General features: G+C 45.9%; 1 protein-coding gene across 1 annotated transcript; it reads right to left on the bottom strand.

The window, feature by feature from the left end:
- LOC147610849 (integrator complex subunit) lies at window positions 1–24,694 on the bottom strand. The gene is given in 10 exon segments (XM_086785471.1): window positions 1–585; window positions 700–751; window positions 843–928; window positions 8,239–8,415; window positions 8,418–8,555; window positions 8,633–8,729; window positions 8,854–9,399; window positions 10,218–10,435; window positions 23,880–24,461; window positions 24,541–24,694. Coding segments are annotated over 10 exon segments (2,466 nt in total). The 5' UTR covers window positions 24,556–24,694; the 3' UTR covers window positions 1–30.
- Between the last annotated feature and the right edge of the window lie 664 nt (window positions 24,695–25,358).

Raw genomic sequence — 25,358 nt, 5'->3', positions numbered from 1 at the left:
TTTTCTTTTCAGGTTGATGCTTAAAAATGACTAAACAAAATGTAATAAACTTTTCACAGCATCTGCAACAAGTTGGCGGACAATGGGATCATCTGTCTCAATCAGGGTACTATCAGGCATCAACTCCACCTTTGCGGGGGAGGGGGAGCTAATAATGATACAATATTTGCATGGACTTTGGCTGCCCCCCATATCATCACTTGTTTGGGCTCTCACCTCACAACACAGACCGCGCTCCATCAAAGCGTTAGCAAGATCTGCAATTTCCAGAGACCCCCAGCAGACATCATCTCTAGCAGACAACGAAAAGCTGGCCTTACGAACATCAGGACGTGTTGGTAGCTCCAACAACCACCTGCTGTCTTTTTTCCGTAAGCTCATTGTCATGTGATCAAGTGCTATGCCGGACTCCAACTGTTTGGGACGGAAATGACAAGCCAGCTCAGCAGACATGTCCACCTCAATCCTTTGAGGAACGGGTACAGTCAAGACACTCCATGTGTCGTAAAATCGAATATTGCCTCCCGAACTCACCGCTATCCCATCCAAGTGTTGCTCAAAATCACCTTTCATGGTCTTCGGAAGCTGGCATGGCAGCAAAGCATGTATGAGAAACATAGGAAGAGACTATATGACCAAAGCGACCAAACATAGTCGCATCAAATGCCATGTGGTGTTACAGAGACAACTGGAGCTTACCAAAGACAGCTCAGGCTTTAGCTTCTCCATAATCGCAGCGACTTCTGCTCCTCTGCAACACAACATTAAGGCCAAGGACAACGTTACCACACTAGGCGAGAAGGCACTTTGTAAGAAGATATGTTTGAAAAGGAACAACATACTGGAGCTTCCCTGCCCTGTTATACTGCAAAATCTTCATCGTTATTGGCCGAAAGGGGACCAATGCAAGTTCCACATTCAGCACTGTCTGGAAGACCATCGAGCATCCACAAGTAGTATTAGTATAACTAAGAAGACAGTAAAGCAAATGATATGACAGTAAACCTCCAAGCTATCTCACTCTAAATAGCGCAAGTTTGAGAGAGAGAGAGAGAGACAGACAGACAGACAGACAGAGTTTTGAGAATCTGCTTTTGACACTTTGATATGTTCAATATTTTCCACAAAAACATACAAGGCCATTGTTCTGTGATGGAAAGTTAACCCTAAGTAGCTGATATATCTCCCCAACCTCCTTATCGTTGATCTCGCTCTTGCTTCTTTTATGGCCAGAACTCAAATTGTATGCTGTCCATTGGCATATCCTCCCTCCTTTCAGCCAAAGAAATACAAGTAATCCACTCCCTTTGGGCTATGCTGTTAGAATCAACCCACATCCCACCACACCCCAACCCCCCCCCCTCTCTCTCTCTCTCTCTCTCTCTCTCTCTCTCTCTCTCTCTCTGTTTTATTTTCCATTCCATGATGAGATATGCCATGGACATTATTGTATCACTTTGGTCTCATAGGCCCATTGGGTCTTTAGTACACGCTTAATATCTCTCTCTCTCTCTCTCTCTCTCTCTCTCACCTGCCAAGACAAATCTTCAAGAACTGGAGGCTTACATTAAAACAGTGGAGGAGAATGCTAAGAAGGCCCTGTCAAAGTAAAAGAAGATGCTGGACGGGGTTCTAAATCAGCATGAAAAACAACTAGAAGGCCTACGCAACGAAATCCAAGGAAAAATGACCAAATTACAGAGCTGGAAGCAAGCTGAGTCGACAGGAAGAGGAAATCCACGACCTAAAAGGGACCTAGGCAACACAGGAACCTGCCCCACTGATAGGGGAACTTAGGGCAGAGATGGAGACCCTGAAGGCCACTGTTAAAGGCCACGCCACAGAAGAAGGGGAGCTGATTTCACATGCGGGCTTGAGGACGGATATGCAGCAGCTCAAGGCTGCAAATGACAGGCTGAGGGAAGAGCTGCGTACGTCTAAAAAAGACTGGGTGGAGGTGGTGAAGAGACACAAACCCTTGCAAAGCATTACACATGAGGCCCTAGAGGAGGAAAAAGACAGGAAAGCCCAGTCCCTTCATGAGCGAGCTACAGGTGGGAACTTCCCCCAAGGCACATGCTTTGGCACTTAAGCAAATGTTGGGCGTAGACAGGACACCCCCTCCCCCCTTCTCTCTTCGCAGATACATGGAGAGCACGGAAGGATATGACACGAGAAGGGCCCCTCAACATCAGTTTCCCCCATGTCATTAGCAGACAGACCCTCCAAATGGAAGCCTTGGGACTGGACCACACTGAGTTGCTGAATGCTGAAAGTATGCACAAGAAAAGCCAGAGGCTTTAGGCACACTAGACCTGCTTGGAACTGCTGGAGGACTGATTTGCTGTTGAATGATTTATGCTGAATGTTAAGCGCTAGTAATATATATCATATATGTTTATATGCTGCTGGTCAGTGGGCTTCATGCTGTCGGCCTGTTTTATTTGGACAAAAAATGCTGTTTACAGCATTTAATGCTACGCTGAACAGATCATGTGCCCCTTTTCAATGCTGGCGACTGAAGCTTCTCCACGATGCTGCTGCCCTTGCCATGCTGGCCGACTTAGTGCTGGCCAACAGTATGTTTGGAGGCCCTGATGCTGGCACAGTTTGGAGTATATCTGTAGGCTGGCTGCCTATGCCCTCTATGGCTTTGGATGATGCACTTATGGGCTGGCCCAATGCTTTGATCCACATGCTTGCTAATGCTTTCTAATGCAAGACCTATGCTATGGTTTGACTTCTACATGCCCTATTTGATGAATTCTCCAAGTGGGTAAGAGGACTGACACATGCAGACTCTCTATGGCTGTGCAGACTGACCTACGTAGCTCGTGCCTGACATGTCCCGGACTCGGGCTCATAGGGGTCATGGCATACGACAAATATTCCTAAAAAGGTAAATCCTACTATATAAATGTTGCACTGACGTAGAGCAAGTGTGTCACATAGCGCTCTAGTGCAAGTGCACGGTGCATGTGACATTCGCTCCTGCTTAGCTTGGCAACAGGTTCATCGTATCCAAGTAGTCCACCAGGAGTTGGGGGTACTCTGGAAAGAACTCTTCGTCGAGCCATACTGCTTCATGGATACATGCACTGGTTCCGAGTACATATCCCCAGAGAATGCTTTCCTGTGGCTTCGCCTATTGCAGACCACTCCATATGCTACCCTGGCTGCATTCTTCTAATGGATCTGGATCTAAGCACCTCCTTGGGACTTACTTAGTGGTTGAGCTTGAATGCTTTGATACCAATGTTGCATACGCGGAAGTTGACCGTGGTAACACGCAACAAAGCCTTCTTTAAACCTTTATTTTGGTGAGATCTTTGGCATCCATTCACTGAGTAGAGAGAGAGAGAGAGAAGAGAATGTAGACGACACAGTATTGGGTCCCAAATACCCACTGAAGGGGCCCCCTGTAAGCAGGAGTATTTGCTTATATTACTTCTTTGGAGAACTAATGTACAATGCTTTAGAACAAGATTTATTACTGCCCAACGCAAGGACGAGGAAGACCGTACATCGGCTGAGAATCCACCAATCCAAGGACACTGTAGAAGACTCTTTTGGGTCACTTATGCAAGTCCAAGATAGCTGTAGGACTGCACATTTGCTGGCTGAATGTTGAAGAGGGCTTCAAGATTTGCCTGGAGAGGCTGAAGACTGAATGCTGACTTGATGATTGAATTCTGTTTTATGATTGATTCCAAGCGCTTGCTTATATATGATGATATGCTACTGGTCAGCCAGTCCAATAGCTGTCGGCCTGTTTTATTGGACAAAATAATGTTATTTGACAGCATTAAATGATGCACATCATAACATGATGTCCTTTCTATGCTGGCCAACTGAAGCACGCTTGCTTCTTATGCTGTCGGCCATGCTGCTGAGGGTTGCCGACCGGACACAATGCCCTCCTATGGGTTGGCCATACCCTACCATACCTCGTGGGTATGGGCCACCCCCATCACAGACCCACACACGTGGCACTCATATGCACACGCATTATACCACATACCCCACCAACCCCCCCTCCCCCATCCACCTTCTTCACAAGAGATGTGGTGGTGAAGGCTATACACACGCTTCAAAACGGCCGATCACATGATCACACTGGCATATCAACGCAACACACTGGCAAAGAGAGGGGACGCAAGGCACCAAGGCAGGCAGGATTTAGGAGGACCTTCTCCACGTTGGATCACATATTCACACTTCGAGCTATCATTGAGCAAGCCAAGGCAGATGGCCACCGACCATACTGCTGCTTTGTGGACTTTCACAAAGCTTTTGATACAATGCCTCGGGCCTGTCTCCTATAGCACTTACAGCATCTTGGGGTTCCCTTTGACATGATCTGAGCTATCATTGACTTATATGAGTCAGTTATTGGTGGGGTGAGATGATTAGGAGGACTTTCTAAGGAGGTCTCTAGCACCATCAAAGTGAAACAAGGATGCCCACTATCTCCGACCCTATTTGGACTTTACATAGACGAGATCTCAGACTTCACTGACAGAACCGGAGGTGGAGGAGCTTTTGTAGGAGGTATTCTTGTTTTCTTTATATGCTGATGATATTGTAATCATTGCAGATTCTGAGAAGCTACAGAAGCACATGGATACTTTACAGAACTCTTACACAAAGGGGGCCCTCAGTCAACCTTGGGAAAACCAAGGTTATGGTATTCCACACCTCCTACCTAGTTGCAAGCAGTACAGAGATCACTTACATGGGTAGCAAGGTTGAGGTGGTGCACTCGTATGTCTATCTCAGAGCTACCTTCACTAGCCCACACTTCTCTATGAGACAGACAGCAAAGGATAGACTCACTAGAGGATATGCAGCTCTAGCCTTATTGGAGAGGCAATGTTTCGAGGCACATTTTCAGGAACCGAGGATGAAAGGTTGGCTTTTTGACACTCTAGTCACCCCGGCACTTATGTATGCAGCTCTCTTCTGGGCACTAAATTTACCCCTGGCAGATTAGTAGTGCATAAAGCATCCTCAAATCATGATCCCATCATGGATGATACACAACAAGCCAGGTGCAGACTTCTCTCTCTCTCTCTCGTGGAGGGTGACAGGTTGCAGGAGAAACAGGGGGGATCGGCGTTGCTGGACAGAGACACCCGACCGTTGATTTCTCTCTCTCTCTCTCTCTCTCTCTCTTTTCTTTTACACGCTTGTGGGCGGTGTCAGATGCACGCATGTTAAAACTCCTCTTCCTTCCGGCTCGTGGGTTGTTCGGGAGTGTCTCTCCTAGTCCCTTGTGAGAGGAGGGATTTGCAACCTAAGAGGGCAGAAACAGGAGTAAACTTAGCATGTTTTGGAAGAGATTACGAGCTAATGTGTGGTTGTGTTTTTTGACTATGTGCATGGGCCAGTTAGATACGTATTCAAGGCCTCGTGGATGTACTATCTTGGCTGATTAGAGGTGAATAACAGTGTGGTGTTTTGGGGCACAGGGCTGTGTGAAACCTCTATGCTAAGAGGTCTAGACGACTAGCAATTTGGACATGTATATGAATAAGCCATGTATGGCCATGATGTACTCAGTTGAATTCTTCCATTGAATGTCAATAAAGAAATGCCGAAAGGGGCGCAAAGCTTTTGGGCCACCAGGTGTCGTTGTTCTTTTTGTGTAGGAGCACTCTAGCGCCCTTTTGTCGGTCTTATTTGTTGGATTACAGCTGTGTTTGGGTGACAGCTAGTCTACCACACTTCGGTTTCTACCAAAGGCCAGTTTAAGAGTCTACATGTCTTGTCCTCTTTGGGTATTCACTCAGCTCTGCTAGTTTTTATCCTCTGTCTATGGGATGATACCCTAAGCTGGCCAATGGCTATCCTCATAGCATGGGACCGGAAGGCATTGAGATGACTTGGTCTGTGTATGAAACCATCTACCATAAATCTTAGGAAATGATCTCTGTAGTACTGTTTCTTGTTAGGCAATGGGCCTACCAATGTGATCCATGTGCTACATGCGTAGAGCCCCAATAGATTGTATCAGATCACCCGGTTTCTGTCCGGGAATCTGGATCATATTGAAATGGAGGGAGCCGGTCCATCTGAAATCCATGTGCTTGAAACCAGGTGAGTACTATGCCATACCAAGGTGAATGCTCTCCTCGGGCCACTATCTCTTGTGATGACTGTAGTGCAAGTCGGTGGAGTTGAAGTGGATCCATCTCCCTTAACCTTTGTATATAAGTGATTGTCTAGAATAGTGCCTCCTTCAACATAGGAGCCGCAACAAAATCTACCTGGGAACAGATCATCCAGGCAGATTTGGAGAGCACTTCTCATATGCGCGCGATACTTTGGCTCTGCTGATCGTACATGTGTTTAATCGTGCCATTTGTGAGGGTTTCCCAGCAAGCTGGATAGAGCATATCATTGTACCACTCTTTAAGAGTGGGGACCCCATGGTACCAGGCAACTATAGGACGACCATGATTGGTCATTACTTGGCCAAACTATATGGCTCTATATTGGAGTCAGAGCTGAGCCGCTGGGCAGAGAGGCATGGTCATCGAGCACAGGGACAGGCCGGCTTTAGGAGAGGATTTACTACCTTGGATCACATACTGACACTTCAGGCACTTATTGAAGAGGGCAGGGCACAGAAGAGAAGGATATATCATATATTGCTGCTTTGTGGACTTCTGCAAAGCCTTCGATACTGTACAACGTGCCAGGATTATGCACAGATTGCATGACATTGAGGTACCTAAGGATATGCAGTGGGGGATATATGCTTTGTATGAGTCTGTGACAGGAAAAGTCCGAGCTCCAGGCGGACTATTCGATATGGTGACCAGTACGATAGGGGTGAAGCAAGTATGCCCACTATCACCCACCCTCTTTGGATTGTACATTGATGTGGTCTCTGATTATGTAGACAAATTGGGAGGCCTAGGGACATGCTTGGCAGGGGTGTTGATACCCATCTTGTTATATGCAGATGATACTGTTCTAATCTTGTTATATGCGGATGATACTGTTCTAATCTTAGACTCTCCGAAGGGATTATAGAGACATCTGGATGCATTACAGGCATTCTGTGCGGGTAGAGATCTGACAATGAACCTTGGGAAAACCAAGGTTATGGTGTTTAACACCACACGGGCATGGATGACGAGATCAGAGCCTCAGTTCACTTTCCGAGGGGAGCCGGTTGAGGACGTCAGGTCATATGTCTACTTGGGAGTTACTTTCACAGGACCGCGTTTCTCCCTGAAGGAGGCAACAACAGCTAGATTAGCTCGAGGGCATGCAGCCTTGGGGGAACTTGAGAGACAACGTGCACACATACAGTTTCAGGAGCCGCGCACCAAATTGTGGCTATTTGATACACTTGTCACACCGACCCTCCTGTACGGAGCTCCAATTTGGGGGCCCAGCATACTATCACATGGGATACGTTGTGACATTGGACAGATTCGGACCTCATCACACTAGCTGCGGATTGAGACAGGGCGATATGTGCATCAGATCTCGGATGACCGCATTTGTCAGCTATGCTACCAAGAGGCAGAGACAGAAGAGCATTACATTTGCCGATGTACAGTCTATTATGAGATCCAAGGGAGATATCACTGCCTCTTCCGAGAGGGTTTTGGGCCGTTACGCAGGGTCATGGAGTTTGATGATCAAAGATGACTGGGATTGTTCCTACTTGTCTCTCTCTCTCAGGATGATTACGACTCCAGCCATATACTGTTGTACTCACTGTCACTTTTGTACTCTCCCATATTCATGTATTCATGTATCCATGTACTCATGTACCCCATTTTGACTAGTAGCATTAGCTTCCCACTCTCCCTAGTTGCTGCTTCCAGATGCCCCCTACTGATGGATGTATTGTGGGGCTAGATACTTACCTTCAGTTCTTTCTTTTCTTTTCCAGACAGTGTATCAGATGTCACATGGTTGTAACTTTGGTCTCATAGGTCACTTTGGCCTTTTGAAGACATTAATATAACATTTCATTTCTCTCTCAGTTTCTCAGATACCTCTTCCCCTCACCTCTTCTAAATCTCTTAGAATACAGCTACATTCGCAACTTCCAGGAGATTTGACAAACAGAATGCAGCAGAGTTGAACCACCACAATAGACACACAATGCCCCTAGGAGGACCAGAATAAAACAGAAAAGGAGATCCAGCAGGGTAGCAGCCCTTGGTCATTATCTACAACCTAGAAGATAAAAACACAGAGGCACTTCCAAACCTGTGTCAGAACAAGAAGACAGCGAGGATCTTGCCGCCACTTATGCAGCAAAGATACAGCCGGTCCCATCCTAAGACACCAATCCACAGCAAAGACAACACAAGGCTCTCTCCACAACTTCCTGCAAGCCACAAATACAAAAAAAGTTCTTAGAAACTCAGAGTTTTGCATAAGCAGCCAAAATGTGCAATGTAGAACCCAAAGCTGAAAAGCACAAGTTCGCACACTGATTTTGGTGAGTGAATTGCAGATAAATGATGCAATCGTTTCTGTTGTAGTAGTTCTACATGGCCAAAGAGTGCCTCTCCTGCATATAGCTGTTTGGATATTTAGTAAACTTCTATTCAAAAATCCTGAAAACACTTGCAAGCTATCTGACTCCAATCTAGAGTACCTTTTCCTGTCTAGCAGTACAGAGCCATTCTGGCACAGTGTTAGCATACACTAGAATCTCTTCAGCAACTGGTGATATGAAGAGCATGGGAATGTCCCTTTTGGTGGGAAGAGAGCCCAGATTGACAAAAACCAAAAAAAAAAAATTGGTAAGTATACTGCCTTAACTAGAGTAACCATGTGTTGTTTTTGGGAAAAAGTGGCACTTTCTATCAAGCTCACCCCAAGTTGGACGTGCAAAGTGTTTGAGCGATGACTTCCAAAAGCTCCAACAATGCGCCGATACCGCGCATCGTCACCAAAACGGAGCCTCCCGATGTAACAGCTTCTAACGCCGCTTCACAAACCAACGGTAACTGATCAGTTGAGTCTCCACACAAATCCCCATGCCTTTCTCGAGTCTTACCAAAAAGGTCTTCCTGCCCACCGACCGATGCCTCTTTGCCCAAAAATCTCAAAGCCAAAGCCTTATCGCCTTCAGAAGTGTTTTGGATACCATTTTTCTCCATACCATGACACTTTAAGTCACAGAACAGCAACACGTCACTGGAAACATGAGAAGCCACATTGAGACTCATAGCATGCCCCGAGGTCAGCTCAGAAGCTGAAAAGTAGGACAAGCGCCTTGTTCCTGAAATGACCCAATTTGAAGCCCCTATTTCGAATCCTGAACTGCAAGGCTTTACACGCAAGCAGTCGTAAATGCTTATCTCTTCATCATAGTGGAGGCATTGCACTTTTTTCATGCATGTTTCTATGTCTTTTTTCCTGCATTGCCATTCATCACAAGAATTTACTGCTTTAATGGGGAAGAGAGAGAGAGAGAGAGAGAGAGAGAGAGAGAGAGAGAGAGAGAGGAGGAGAACAAGGAGGAGAGACAGGAGAAGGAGAGGGAGAAGGAGAAGGAGCAGGAGCAGGAGGAGAAGAAAAAGGAGAAGAAGAGGAAGAAGAAGCACAAGGAGAAGAAGAGATGAAGGAGAGGTGAAGGAGAAGGAGAAGGAGGAGGAGGAGGAGGAGGAGAAGAAGAAGAAGAAGCACAAGGAGCAGGAGGAGGAGGAGGAGCAGGGGGTGTGTGTGTGTGTGTGTGTGAGTGTGTGTCTCATTCATACATACATCCATGCATGTATGTGTACATGTATGCGTGTGTGTGTGTGTGTGTGTGTGTGTGTGTGTGTGTGTAAGCGCGTGCGCGTGTACGTGGGCGGAGAGAGAGAGAGAGAGAGAGAGAGAGAGAGAGAGATGAAAAACGCGGAGGAGGAGAGCAAAAATATTGGAGGAGAAAAGTAAAGATTCTTAATATTTTCTAAATTATCCGTGATAATATTGAACTCATAGTATTTTTCCCCACTAATTTTTGAGCTGTTCCCTAAGTAAACATTACAGATCACTTTGACCTGCCTTTTACAAAGGCAGGACAAAAATACAAACTAGTATGAAAGCAAAAAGCTAAAAACTCAGTTCTTGGTGTTAAGCGATTCTTATTGATAAAATTACCCTTCAAAAACCATCAAGGACTTCAACAGTCAAGAGCTTCTATTTGTTTGTGTCTACGTAAAAGCTATGAAAGTAAGAATTTAGGTATTTACCTGTACAGATTGTGCCAATTCGCCCTACCGACACCGTCTTCGTCTACCAGGGCCTTTTTCATGATTCCAGGGAGTGTATCAAGTGTTGCCGGTTCTAACCAAAATGGAATTTTTGAAGAGTCGGATCTCCCAAAACTCTGGACATATTCTGCATGCATAGAGACAAGCTCCTCCATCATTAGCTGACCCAGTTTGGCTGTAACACTTGTGGCATATATCTGAAGATTCAGCACAAAAAGAAGCTCAAAATCATCAAATCAAGGAATCCAAAGCCCACACTTTCTTTCTTCATTGCTAAAAACTAAGCAAGGAATGGTTGTAGATTGTGCAGTGAATATTACTGCTTTTTATGTAAGCATGTTCAAGCCCAAAGTTAATCTCACACCACAAGAAATCAACAATGAAATCTGTACCTTGTTCTTAAGATTTACCACCTACCTGGCCAACACAGAAGGGAGCCCACCTCTGATGTCCACATGGAGCAACTGACCTTTGTGCATGAACTCCAACATTGGCTATTACTAAGGGTTAGGACTTAGGAGATAAATCAGCCCATGTTGTCAACCTAGATCTACAGTGTGAGGCACGGTATATATACCTAGACGAATCCAGGAACATGCCCAAATTCACCTTATAAGAATGTGCAATTTATAACCTCATGGTAGTCATCCACAAGACAATAAACCATCAACTTCATCATGCATAGTATGGACTGGATACTACGACATCCCCACTAAGGTCATCAGTGCCCAATAGTGGGTGTAGAACTTGGTATCAATATATGCTCCCACACACACACACACCCCACGCTCGCACACACACACACACATACATAAGAGCATACATTCATACAAAGGTCTGTGTATCGAGTTTCTGTCAGAGCTTTGGAGATACAGGGCAAACTCAGCCATAATGAAGCCTAGCACTAAGGATCATAACAAATAGAAAGAATTATTACAACCAAAAGGTAGTTGATAGGGCATATGCACCACTAAAGATAGAAAGAATTAAACACAATATCAACTAGCTACAACTTGGACGAAAACTTCACAATGTGAAATTTGCATGTCCACTAAACAGCATAAAGATATACCTAGATGAATCCAAGAACATGCCCAAATTCACCTTATAAGAATATGCAATTTACAACCTCATGGTAGTCATCCACAAGACAATAAACCATCAACTTCATCATGCATAGTATGGACTGGATACTACGACATCCCCACTAATGTCATCAGTGCCCAATAGTGGGTGTAGAACTTGGTATCAATATATGCTCCCACACACACACACACCCCATGCGCGCGCGCACACACACACACGCACACACACATACACACATAAGAGCATACATTCATACAAAGGTCTGTGTACCGAGTTTCTCTCAAAGCTCCGGAGATACAGGGCAGACTTAGCCATAATGAAGCCTAGCACTAAGGATCATAAAAAATAGAAAGAATTATTACAACAAAAAGGTAGTTGATAGGGCATATGCACCGCTAAAGATAGAAAGAATTAACACAATATCAACTGGTTGCAACTTGGATGAAAACTTCACAATGTGAAATTTTGAGGCAGGATTCTCAAAATGAGCTAAACTAGGCTGCCCAATAAAGTGTGAATGCAACCAATGCTAAAACACAAAAAAATATAGGTTGGATAGTTGGCCTACTTTTTGGAAGCCTAGGAAGTAGAACCCCTCCACCCCCATTCAACACACCTTCTATGGGTCTTTTGGAACAATCACAACCAAAGACAAGAACAGCAAACTTGATAGTAGGACCAGCCCAAAGAGCAGCAAATTTCACCCTCAAAAGGGCCCATATAGCAGCAATTAAAGTGGAACACTCAAGGGATTCCTTATGCCTCATATTCAAAGCAATTGAGAGAGGACTACATAAGGTTTTATATCTTTGAGCTTAGTAAGCAGCTTAGCTCTTTGCAGGTATACCAAGATTTTCTTTGTAAATGTGTAATCTTTAATCGATTCGGCAATATTAGGTAGAGAAAATCAAGTCTTCTTCTTCCTCTCTTCCTCTTCTCTATGTATTCTCAATTTATATGCTTCAAATCATTTCTGATAGTGAACCCTCACATTGGTATCGCAATCGGTTTCTCTCTAATTCATGAAGTGTTACATGCACTAGGCTTGACCGTGATAACGCACAACAGGGCCTTCTTTATACCTTTATATGGTGAGAATCTTTAGCATCCAATTTAGAGAATAGAGAGAGAGAGAGAGAGAGAGAGAGAAGAGAATGAGAATGTAGAAGACGACACAATGTTGGGTCCCAATACCCACTAAAGCTCCCCACCCTCTGCAAGCAGGAGTATTTGCTTATATTATTCTTTGGAGAATGTTGTACAATGCTTGAGAAAACAAGCGATGTGAATGCCCAACGCAAGGACGAGGAAGACCGTACGTCGGCTGCGTATCCACCTAATCCGAGGCTCTGCTGAAGACTCTTCTGGCTGCTGATGCAAGTCTAGATAGATAGCTGTAGGATTGCACATATGCTGGCTGAATGTGAAGAGAAGCTTCCTTAATTGCTTGGAGTTGACTGGATGCTGTAAGCTCTGCACTTTCTATTGAATACCTGAATGACTGAAGTGGGACTGAGGCACATGCATTTATATGGCCTCGTGGTGTTGGTTGGCTGCCAGAGAAGGCTGTCAGCCTGCTGGTTTTTTTCATGACTGCATATGTAACTATTTGGCCCTCCTAGCTCTATTTCACATGATGAAACCCATACCCGGACACCAAACAAGTGAAAGAAGACATGGGGACATGGTCCATAAGATTTGATTAAGAAAAAGCACCATTCTTGGTCAAAAAGCAAGAAAAAGCAAAAAGTCAAATAGGGTCGACTGCGAGCCAAGGGCACCATTGGAAAGAGGAGACTGTGCCAGACCAAAGCTAAAAGCTACATTTTCAAAACACAGCTCCAAGGCCAAAAAGCAAGGCCCTAAAGCTAGAAAAGCAAAAGAAGAACTTTTGACTAAAGTTGAGTAATATTCGACCCTATCAGACTACAGGAGTTGGACATCACTGACACGGGGCTGCAACAATCATCAAAGGACCGTGAGGAGGTCACAGTGTACGGGAGATATTTCTTAGAGCTGGCAGCTGCACATGGTCTCGTTATCTATAACGGGATGTCCCGATGGCCCTCCTCCGACGCCCTCACCTCCTTCCCTCGCTCAGGAGGTACTAGCATTGTGGACTACCTTATGGGATCTCCGGCTTTGGCACACCTTATCCCCGACTTCTCCATTTCACCACCCCCTTTTGAAGCTGACCATGCCTACCTCTCTTTCACTCTTACCTGCACACCACCCGTTCCTCCACCACCCCCCCCCCCATGTCACATTACACTCAGGTCCTCTTTGATCACGAGCTTGACCTTGTTTACTCCAACCACATCTACCGCCAACTCCAAGATGTGGAACCTACTGTCCCCCTATCCACCCTCACAACACAACTCACTACCATACTCAACACATCCGCCACAGCTTCTTTCATCTGCACGCAGCAGTCTACCGCCAAGCCACCTTGCGGTTCCATGCTCCATAACTGTTGGTATGATGACGAACGTCGGGCCACACGCTCCCGTCTTAAGCATGAGGTACGGATTGGGCAAATCACGAAGCGCCAAGCGCAACGGATTTCTCAACGGCTCACCCGACGCAAGAAACGAGAGTTCTATGCTCGGAAAGAGGACGAGTTATACTGACTTTTCTTAGGGCCGAACTGCAAAGAGGCATGGAGGAAACTCTGAGAACATCGCCCTCCCACAACTAGTATGGTATGCATTAGTTTCCACTTGGTTCTCAGTATATGGGCTCTGCATGGACCGCCTATCCCCCCTTCAGTACAGTTTGAACTCCCCCTTTTTCCGGCTGTCTCACGAGGATACCAACTGGGTTATCCGGTCAGATCTTCTTAGCCTCTACACACATTGCACATGGATCACACCCCCGGAGCTCCCACGAAGATGCACTTTTACAGAGACCACTTCCTCACACTCACTAAGGATGGATTCATCCAACAACTGGGCTACTTGAGTGTTCACATGTCCCATGCCATGCACGGTGTGCTTGGGCATTCCCAAAAACACATCACATCCCGTGAGAGGAGCCACCAGAAAAGCTTTCGTGATTGAGGTAACCTTGTACATGGATACAGAGTTTACCTATCACGGGCGTCACATCCACCCCTTTACCCTCAAAGGTTGCATCTGCATACAGTTGCATACCCATGTCTTCCACATCAAGACCTATCTGGCAGCCATCTCTGCAAAGATAAAATTATGGAGGCATCATCAAATAAGAACAAAGCGGGTTGATCCTTCGACTAGCCCCATGCTTTACATATCACTCTACTATTGAGCAGTTGTTGCCACATGTTGCCTTGTACATCAGGCACCATATTTAAGCTTTTCCACATTAGCCTCAGCATTCTTGGGATTCTCAGGACATTTGGCAACCATGTGCTCTTTGGTGCCACATTTAAAACATTTCCCATTACACATGTAAGCCTTTTTCTGCTGTTTGGACAAGTAGCAGAGAACTTGCCCATGAAATGGCCTGCAAATAAGCCATTTTCAAGTCAATACAAGGGCAAATAGAGGGCTGGTTGTGAGCAGAAACAGGGTGGACAGCCACCTAAAAATATGCCCAAGATGCTCGAGATGCAAAGGATGGCTCACGAAAGAAGCCGGGGGGTAATCGCCGTAACTTTGGGCATGGCTGAATGTGTCAACTGTGTATGGTCTGATATTAATACACTTCCAAACCTTGTCATATGAAAGAACAAAAATCTGACTCAAACTTCCTCTTCTTCTCATCCTCTGAAAGCTGCATAAACAGAAGGGTTCTCCAATACTTTGAGATATACAAAGAGACCGACTCTCCCTCATCTTGAGACAGCCAATCCCACTCCTTGCGTACATCCTTAGCTAAAAGTTTGGTGGTAGAAACTAACTAAACTTAAATTTAGCCCATGTGCGTGCAGCACATCCATCCACTATCTTGGCGAGCCACCAATCACTTGATGTATCCTTTAAGTGCATGCCCACATGCCTCAACATGACTTCTTTGAGAAATCCTCATTGCAAAAAGCTATCTCAAAATTTCTAACAAAAGCAAGCGCCTTGGAAGTGTCAAGCTTACTATTGAAGTTCTCTTTATCTCCCAATTTGAACTCCCACGACTTCATGTGATGCCTCTTGAGTGTCCGCGTCATCTCCATGATGATGATGATGAGAAGGAGAGTTGAGGCTCTCAGCCATGTGTTGAGCCTCTGAGCCTTTTGAGCCATGCTCACTGGCCTCTAAGCCATGCTTACTGGCCTTTGAGTTTGAAGCAAAGGGGACCTTGTCTTTGTTTGTGTTGGTGTATGGGACTATTGAAGGTGTAATGCATGCAACTCCACCATCACTCCAAAGGGGGCATAGTTGCAATGAAACGCGTTTCTCATTCAGATTGAATGAAACAAAACGTTTCATACGAATGAAACGCGTTTCATTCATGTCCACCTAGGAACTGTACGATTTAAGCGTTTTTTACCCAGATTCTTTAGTTTTAACTTGAAAACATGTTTTAATGTGTAAATGATGCATGTTTAATATTGTTTTGCAGGGAAGGCAACATATTTTTTACATATTATAAACTTATATATAAATTTTGGGGCCTGTAACTCCCCTGTTTTGTATGAAAGGTTTTTGAAACGTCTGGGATTTGAAAGAAACGTTTATGAAACGCGTTTCATGAAACGCTTTGCAACTATGAAAGGGGGGTTTGTTGGATATTTCAGAGTTAGACTGGAGTCTTAGTGGTGTGAACACCCTCTTATTTAGGGTCAAAAGATAAGGCTTTGGTGCCTATAAACGCATTGTACACAGTGGAAGTATTATCATAATTCATTCATCATGTGTTGTGCAATCTTGCTCTCTCATACTTGAGCTCTATTGCTTGTCTCTCTCATACTTGAGCTCTATTGCTTGTCTCTCTCTCTCTCTCTCTCTCTCTCTCTCTCTACCCCCGGCTCACCCTAGAGTCCTCCAGATAGCTGGCAATAGATGGAGACACGCAGTGTTGGTATACACAAGCGAGCACTTGGTTCGGTATACATGGCACGCAAATGGAGGCACTCCCCCCATTTCAATACAGCATAGAGGCCCCCTCCTTTGCTCTCAGCCGCACAGAGCTAAAAAGACCATATACCTCCGTGTGGGTACTGATTCTTCCCCACGTTCCCGGTGGACCGCCAATTGGATGGGAACAACTACGGCATATGGAAGGTAATGATGGAATCTGTTTTGGAGTCCTATGACTTGGCTGATTTCATTGTTGTTGGGATTCCACGGCCGGAGTTAGAGAAAGGGGAGTTACCCTCTATTCGGAAGGAGCGGGAGGCACAGGCACAGTTATGGGATCGTGTCAATGCCAGAGTCTGTTCTTTCATCTTCCTCAATTGCACACCACAGGTGATTAATCACATAAAGCATATGACGCTGACCAAAGGTATTTGGCAGCATTTGGCTTCTCTCTACAACAAGGTATCACCCATGAAGAGAATCTCTTTGGAAGTTCAGAAGCGGGTGATGAATCCTGCAAAGAAGTCGACGATGCGGGAGCACATCAACAAGCTGAAGTTCTCCGGGTAGGGAAAGAGATATCATCACAGGATATGGCCATAACGTTGCTATCACATTTGCCCTCTCAATACTCAACCTTTTCATCTTCGTTGATCACCAGTGGCAGGCTCAGCACCATCACATGGGAGGAGCTTGTGCCCATGGTCTTGGACCAGAAAGAGCGATTCACGAACCCTCCGCATGGCGGAGGTTCTGAGGCCTTAACTGGCCAACGGTCGAAAGGCCGTAATAACAACAACAAGGGCAAAGGGAAGGCTTCATCGGAGAAGTCTTCTGAGAAGAAACCTGACTCAGACCAAGAGAAACTGAAGACCGAGAGGACCTGTAATGATTGTGGCGAGAAAGGCCACTATTGGAGGAAGTGTCCCAAGCGGACTAGGAAGAGTGCTGATTCTTCAGCTTCAGCTGCAGACTCCAGCCTTTGTGCACTTGGAGATGTTGGACACGGATGCTTCATCTTCATCGAGCAAGGAGGCAGTTGGCTTCATCGCAAAGGATACTCGGGAATGGATTCTTGATAGTGGTGCTTCCACGCACATAACTCCTTCCTGTGACTTCTTTCAGTATCTGAAACGACAGTCAGGTCGCATTTTCATTTGCGACAACTCCACCATACTGATACACAGTGAGGGCCGGATGGAGATCATTCTTGATGGCAGAGGGGGGAAGCATCTCTCTCGTGTTTTTTACGTTCTAGCACTTGGTTTTTATCTGTTGTCAGTGCATGAGGTGTGCAAGACTGGCTTCCAGGTAGAGTTTGAGGAGCATTCTGTTGCTCTTCGGGACCGCGAGACTGGCCAGGTTGTTTGGGAAGGCGGCGTGGAGAATGGTATATACAAACTCTCCTCACTCTCCTCTTTGACAGGTTCTCAAATTGGTGATTTGTGGCACTTTCGATTTGGCCACTTGAATGTGGATGCGCTGCAGCGAGCTTTCCCGGACCAGATGGTAGTTGGCTTGCCAGATGTTGGCAGTAGGCAAGGACGCTGTAGTTCTTGCATTCGTGGTAAGCAGCAACGGGAATCTTTTCCGAAGCAAGCTTCTAGGCGGGCTTCGAAACCTTTGGAGTTGGTACACATTAACTTGTGTGGACCTATGCAAATAGCATCCTTGGGAGGTTCTTTGTACTTTATGTTGCTTGATGATTGTTTCAGATTCACATGGGTTTATTTCCTTTCACAGAAGGACCAAGCTTTTGCTCAGTTCAAGGAGTGGCATGTGATGGTGGAGAAAGAGTCTAGCTTGCAGGTGAAGACTCTTCGGGCTGACAAAGGAGGAGAATTTTCTTCCAATGCTTTCGTGAGATTTTGTACGAAACATGGCATCAAGCGGGAGCTGGCCAATACAGGTTCGCCGTCAGAGAATGGAGTAGTTGAACGTAAGAACAGGACTGTGGTGGAGATGGCGAGGACGATGCTGGAGCATCGTGATCTTCCTCGTCTGCTTTGGGGAGAGGTTGTGGCTACGGCTGTCCATATCCTCAACCGTTCTCCGACAACTTTAGTACCGAACATGACTCCCTTTGAGACATATTTTGGCAAGAAACCTGATGTCTCCCATTTCTGTGTGTTTGGAAGCGATGCATATGTTCACATTCCGAAGAAGTAGAGGGGGAAGCTCGACTCAAAGTCCCAAACGCTTGTCGTTGTGATTTGTAACTCTCTTTCCAAGGGATACAGGTTGTATGATCCAGAGAGGAACGAGGTTGTTGTTAGCAGGGATGTGGTCTTTGATGAGCATGTTCTGGTTTCCGCTGTTGATGAGCCACCACTTCTTGGAAACCCAGAAGATTCTGATGATGATTCCCAAACGATCGTTCCAGCTGGACAGCCTCAATCAGTTGAGGAGGTTGAGCCCGCAGCTAGAGATGAGCCCCGCAGCAGAGCAGGAGGCTCCGCATTCTGTTCGAGTACCCAAGTGGTTGGTGGACACCCTTCGGGAGTCAGGTATCACGGAGCTTCCCTCCGAATGGACCACAGAGGACGGACCTTGAAGATCGCACAGAGTTTGTGATAAAAGTCATTCAGCGGAGCTCTTACAAGTAAACTATGCTTTGATGTCTCGTATCATGCGGGACAAAGAGCCCACTTCCGTCAAGGAAGCCCTTGCACAAGATACTTGGAGGAAAGCCATGCAGATCGAACTGGATGCCATTGAGAAGAATAACACTTGGGAGTTGGTACCGAGGCCGTCGAAACGGACTATCATTGGTGTCAAGTGGGTCTTTAAGACCAAGTATACGTCAAATGGGTCGGTGGACAAACACAAAGCCAGATTTGTGGCTAAGGGTTATGCTCAGCGGCCTGGCATCGACTCTGAGGATACCTTTGCACTGACAGCGAGGATGACCACGATTCGGACCGTTCTTGCCCTTGCTTCTTCTTAGTGATGGCCCGTATATCAGATGGATGTTAAATCTGCGTTCCCTAATGGTGACCTACAGGAGGAGGTGTATGTTGACCAACCTCCAGGCTTTGAGGTTCCAAGATCAAAGGGGATGGTTTATAGGTTGTGGAAGGCCTTGTACGGTCTTAACCAAGCTCCAAAGGCTTGGAATCAGAAGATTGATTCCTTCTTTCTACGGACTAGATTTCAGAGATCGGTTGCAAATCCCAACCTATATCTCTTTCGGGAACGCGGCATGGTCACGTTGATCATCCTTTATGTGGATGACCTCATTCTCACTTGCGGTCATATGGAGCACATTGCAGTGACGAAGGCTGCCTTGTTAAAGGAGTTTGAGATGACCGATTTAGGCTTACTCTGCTGCTTCTTGGGATTGGAGATTTGGCAGACCCAGAGGGGGTTCTTTGTCTCTCAGCAACAGTATGTTCATGAGTTGCTTGAGGCCTTTGGGATGGAGAACTGCAAGCCTATGCGTCGCCGATGGACCCGAACACGAAGCTTACAGTGAATGATCCTTGTGAGCCAGTTGATGCCTCTCTGTACCGGAAGCTAGTTGGTTCATTGATCTGGTTGCTGAACACCAGATTGGACTTGAGCTTTCCTGTGGGGTTGTTAAGCTCATTTATGCAGACGCCATTGAAGTCTCATTGGGACGCAGGATTGCGGATCTTGCGGTATGTGCAGGGTACAAAGGATCTTGGACTCTTCTACACCGCTAGAGGTGACACGAAGGAACGAGTACAACTCCGGGGATGGAGTAACTCAAATTAGGGAGCAGATCCACATCACGCTACAATTTTTCCCTCGGCTCAGGAGTGGTTTCATGGAGCAGCAAGAGGCAGCCAACTATTACCTTGTCGTCGACAAAAAGGCAGAGTACCGGGTTGCTTGTGGTGCTGCTTGCGAGGTTGTGTGGCTACGGAGGTTGCTTGGCGAGATTGGGTTTCCACAGAAGGAGCCCACGGTCATCCAGTGCGATAACCAAAGTTGTATCCCTATTGCTCGAAACCCGGTCTTCCATGCCCGGACCAAGCATATAGAGATACAATATCACTTTGTTCGTGAGAAGATTTTGGCTGGTGACATCTTGCTTATTTATTGTTCGACGGAGGACAATGCAGCGAACCTCTTCACGAAGTCTCTACCTCAGGCTATGCTCTGGCGGCACTCCAGAGCTCACTGGGGTTGGTTCCACATCCAGGAGCTGAGAGGGGGTGTTAGCAGTCATCTCCTGTCTGTACACTATGTTAGGGCCTCTGTTGTGGGTGTGCCCGCCCAATTTTGGTGTGTCCCCATTTTTTCCTCACTCCCATGTATTTTTCCCATTTTTTGCTAGGTGTGGGAGGCTGTTTTGTGCCTATCGGCTGTATCAGATACTGGCCGACTGGACTCTGCTACCCGACCTGACCTGCAGTAGTGGCCGACTGATTTTTCACGTGGCTTGGCTGACTATACTTATTGCTAGTCGTGAGCATTTTTGCTACTATCAACCTGTGTTAGTGCTGGCCAACCAGCAACCTATGGCCATATAAAATGGCCCCTTGCCCCCCCACACTATTCATTGTACATTCCGGGATTTTATTGGTGTATATAGCAGAGTTACACTAGCTTCTCTCTCTCTTGCATTTGTGTATTGCTCTCTACAGCAGTTGTCTTCGTTTCCGTTGTGCATTCTGACAGACATGCAAAGGTGGCCCAGAGGACATGCAAGCAGAGATGCACGAGCGATGGTGGAGCCGGTGTGCTCTGGCCACTGGAGCCACCTCTGCCAACGAGTCGGGCAAGATGGAAGCAATGCTTGGCCACTAGAGCCGCCTATTGTGGTGAGGCGGCACGGGAGGAGGTGGTGACCGAGGCACTAGCATTGTTAGCGGGGTGGAGCCCAACCGGCAAACATAGTTACCTGCATTCACGAATGCACCTTCATGCAGACGTTTGCAAACGTTTGAAGCATGCTTGCGAATGCGTGGCCTTTGCAAACGTGGATTTTTTTTTTCATTAAAAATTTTGGCCGGGCCAAAATTTGGCCGTTTTTACGTTTTTTTTTACGTTTTGTGTTATATATTGCGTGCGACGACTTCATGGGCACTGGGCAGCATCTCGCGAGTGGGCAACGGGCTGAGCAGTGACTCGTGAGCATGAGCTTGCGGGTTGAGCCGGCTGAGCGATGATCCAAAATCAAGGCTAGAGGATTTGAGAAATTAGAGGTAACTTTGGAGATTATCAATAAGGAGAAAGATTATGACAGACTTGTTGCTTTACAAGAGGTTCGTGAGTATAGAGGATGAGAATATAGAGAACATGCATGCAACAACAAATGCCAATTATGTCCAAGTTGAAGCTAGCAATGTGGAGACGGATGAGGATTACACTTCATCTTCTTCCTCCGATAAGGAGGATGAAGAATGATAATTAAACATTTTGTTCAGTAGGTGATAGGTCTCATACACGGGCACTTTTTACCTAGGCTGGACAAGGGTTTTTTCCCGTGTGAGCACACTTTAGTGTGTTGGGCTTTTAGCCTTGGGACTAGAGTACTTTACTCTTTAGTACTCTTACTTTTGTACTACACTTATGGCCATAATGTGAGTACATTTCCAGCACTTTTCAGTTTCAACTTTCAATGTCCATTTTGAAGTTCTAAATGTGAACTTTGAAGTTTATGTGTGTGAGTCTGTGAGTCATGACATTCTGATTGTGAGATGTGTATGTTTGAATTTTTAGTCCCTAGCTTTAAAATTCAGCTTTCAAGTTTCATGCCACGAATGCATACTCAACCACCCTTGTTGCATTCTTTTGTAAACTTGGCATTCTTGAATGCCAATGCGCGCATGCAAAGAATGCATGCAACTATGCCGGCAGACATCTTTGTGGCCAAGACATCTTTGTGGCCAACAGTGCACTCAAGGGTGCAGTGACTCAAGGCAACGGCGGCAAAGAGCACCACACATCAAGTAGGCGGCTACTACTTAGCACATGGCGAGAGGGGTGATGGCATTAGGTGATGGAATAGCTCTAATACCATTTATGGATTACATGGTGGTAATGAACTATGCACAAGGTGAGAAGCAGATACGAGAGAGAGAGAGAGAGAGAGAGAGAGAGAGAGCTATGGCGACTGTAGAGAGAAGATATGACAAAGCTCAAGTGACAGAAAGTATTCCATGACTTAACGATGGTTGATTGATTGATAATGAAACCTTTCACGAGTACATGCTTTTGTAGGCCAATAGCCTTATCTTTTGACCCATAGAAATCACACACACACACACACTATACTCATGACACATGGCACACTTTATCATATCTTCTCATCATAAGAATGTGTTCACACCTTAAGAGGGTGTTTAAGGGGGTGTTCACACACATTGAGCCCCGAATCCTAACAGGCCTCACATAAAATATTAATAGCACACGCCTTAAAACACATTAGAATTGATGTACTAAGGCCCCCACACATTCATTAATGCGTTGGGCAGTCTTTTAGAATAAAGTGTCCACCCCGCAGATTAATGAGTGTGTGCACACATACTTTCGCAATCAAAATATGATTACTGTGTGTGTGCACACATACTTTCGCAATCAAAATATGATTAAATACACATAGATTTTGCCTACAAAACCAAGCCAAAAGCATGTAAGCTGACAATTTCACACAACCACCCTACTAAAGTGCTTACTAACCTGAAAACAAGAGCATGGTTGTACTTGGGGCCCAAGCATAAGTAAAAGCAATGAGAATGGAAGATTGTCTGGTGCTATGTATACGTATACATATTTGATGTGTGTGCATGCATTAGGTTTTTAAGGAATGCCATTTGGACCATGCCTGCATGACGTGTATATGCGCTCGAGGAGTGGGGGACGCCTAAAGCTTCCATGACAACTTTATAGCCCTGCAACGCAAACACTATACAACATGTTTATTCCCAACTAGTGAGCCTAATCCGAGCAGCTTTGCACAGAAAATGACACCACAAAGATGCCAGGAGGTAGGCCATAGATAGATCCTGCAACCCATATACTGTATTACGGGTTGAGTCCCAACCAATGAGCCTAATCTTTTTCCAAGAAGCTTTGAACAGTGAATTGCACCACAAAGGTGCCAAGAAGTTGGTTAGAGCCAAATTACAGCAAGAACCGCTTCAAGTCAACAAGATATTTCTTTGGGCTTCTTCTTGCATCTGCATTGGCAGCAGCTGCACGCACCACCCCCCCCCCCCCCCAAAAAAAAAACAAAAAAAAAACACTTGAAAGTTGTTCCAGTTATCCAACATGTGGGACTAGAGTCCCTGCAGAGGTGGCATTCTAGCTGTTGGCCTGCAGATTTTTGTGCATGGGCTGCCCCTGAGACTACACTAGGCTGGTGCCTACTTCCTGAGGTTCTAGCACCTACTTTTTTCTAGAATCAGCAAGACGGTCTAATTTGCCAGTTGAGTCTTGAACAGCAAGCTTGTTTGCAACATTCCATCAATCACAGAATTAAGAACACAACATATGACAATGGGCCACATTCTCAAGACTCAACAACCTAGTGAGGGATCCACATATAGCTTTGCAGTATGCTTCAAACGCCACACAAGAATCACCATACCTTTGCCGAAAACTCCACCATGCGAGTGAGGAGCGGCAAACCAAGCATACCCTCAGGGTTGGAGATGAGTACGGCATCTATGGATGACACATCCAGGAGGCCGAATTCCGCAGTCTTGTACCAGGGCTCTACATCCAAGAAGAGGTGCCCATCCACTGCTCTGGTGGGATCAGGTGGCATGTGGGAGACGCCCGGCAATCCTAGCTTCCGCGATTTGCTGCATCTAGCGATGTCAACCATGTCTAACCCTGATGTGCTGCATGCTTCTAGCCCTGATGTGAAGCCATCCATGTACAGCCCTGACTTTCGCAGGTTGCTATGGCCATCCATGTCTTCTAACCCTATCCTTTGACATTTTCTGCTGCATGATTCGCTGCCTTTTGGAAGGTCATCATCCATCTCGGCGGCCCGTTTGTGGACGCCACTGGTGGTGGGGGCCATGAGGGTGGCAGCAGGCAAAAAGAGCTGAAGCACAGACATGTCCAGAGGGCACTCCAGAAGAAGATGGGCTCCTGAGGCCTGTAGCAGGTGGCAGGATGGGCCAGCCGAGTCCCCTTGGCCCTTGCCCAGCCCCAAACAAGTCTGCACACAGTAGACAAAGTAAGGCTCGAGCAACAACTAGAGGAAGGCACAACTTCAGAAATATAGGAAAATTACTCACGAGCTCCATAGCCATGCAAACCCAGCAAATGTGCACACTGTAAAATTCTCCACAAAAATTATATGGTCTTTTTCCTGCAGACCTGATCCACGATACGTGTGTCTCCACATGAGTATATCAAATATATCAATTTAGCATTATAGTTATCGCTAATTAGTGTCCTGGGCCTCTGGCCACGAATCACGATGTTCCGAAAATAGTGTGCCTTATTCTTGAAAAACATTTCTGTATTTTAATCTAGCCCAAACTTTGAACATATACACAAACGATATCACAAAGTCCTTATTGATTTAGCCATATATTGATGTGTGTGTATGTGTAGCACAAGTTACACTCTACTCTATGAGCCTACCGCCCAGCATACAAGGTAGTTGTCAACAACACGCCTTTTCAACTTGCATTTGGGAGCACGAGTTGCACTCTACTCTATGGGCCTACAAGGTAGTTAACACGCCTTTTCAGCTTGCATTTAGGCTTGATGTAGTCATGCTAATGGAATACATAGTTCTATGGGCTTAGCATACAAGGTAGTTAACACGCCTTTTCAGCTTGCATTTAGGCTTGATGTAGTCATGCTAATGGAATACTTGGTTCTACACCTCCAAAATGGTGGCCGAACATAATCTCAAGGGAAACCCTCCCACAAAGAGGTTAGTTGGTTCCGTTTCAACACTTGGTTCCAAGCCTCCGAATCGCGGCCAAACATAACCTCAAGGGAAACCCTCTCAAAGAGAGGGTTAGTTGGTCCCATTTAGAGGCTTAGAACACTTGGTTCCAAGCCTCTGAATTGCGACAAACATAACCTCAAGGAAAACCCT

The sequence above is a fragment of the Cibotium barometz genome, chromosome 48 (assembly GCF_041138505.1).
Source record: "Cibotium barometz isolate CiBa-2024 chromosome 48, ASM4113850v1, whole genome shotgun sequence".
In the NCBI taxonomy this organism is placed as follows: Eukaryota; Viridiplantae; Streptophyta; class Polypodiopsida; order Cyatheales; family Cibotiaceae; genus Cibotium; species Cibotium barometz.
This window is presented reverse-complemented; position numbering and strand designations above follow the sequence as displayed.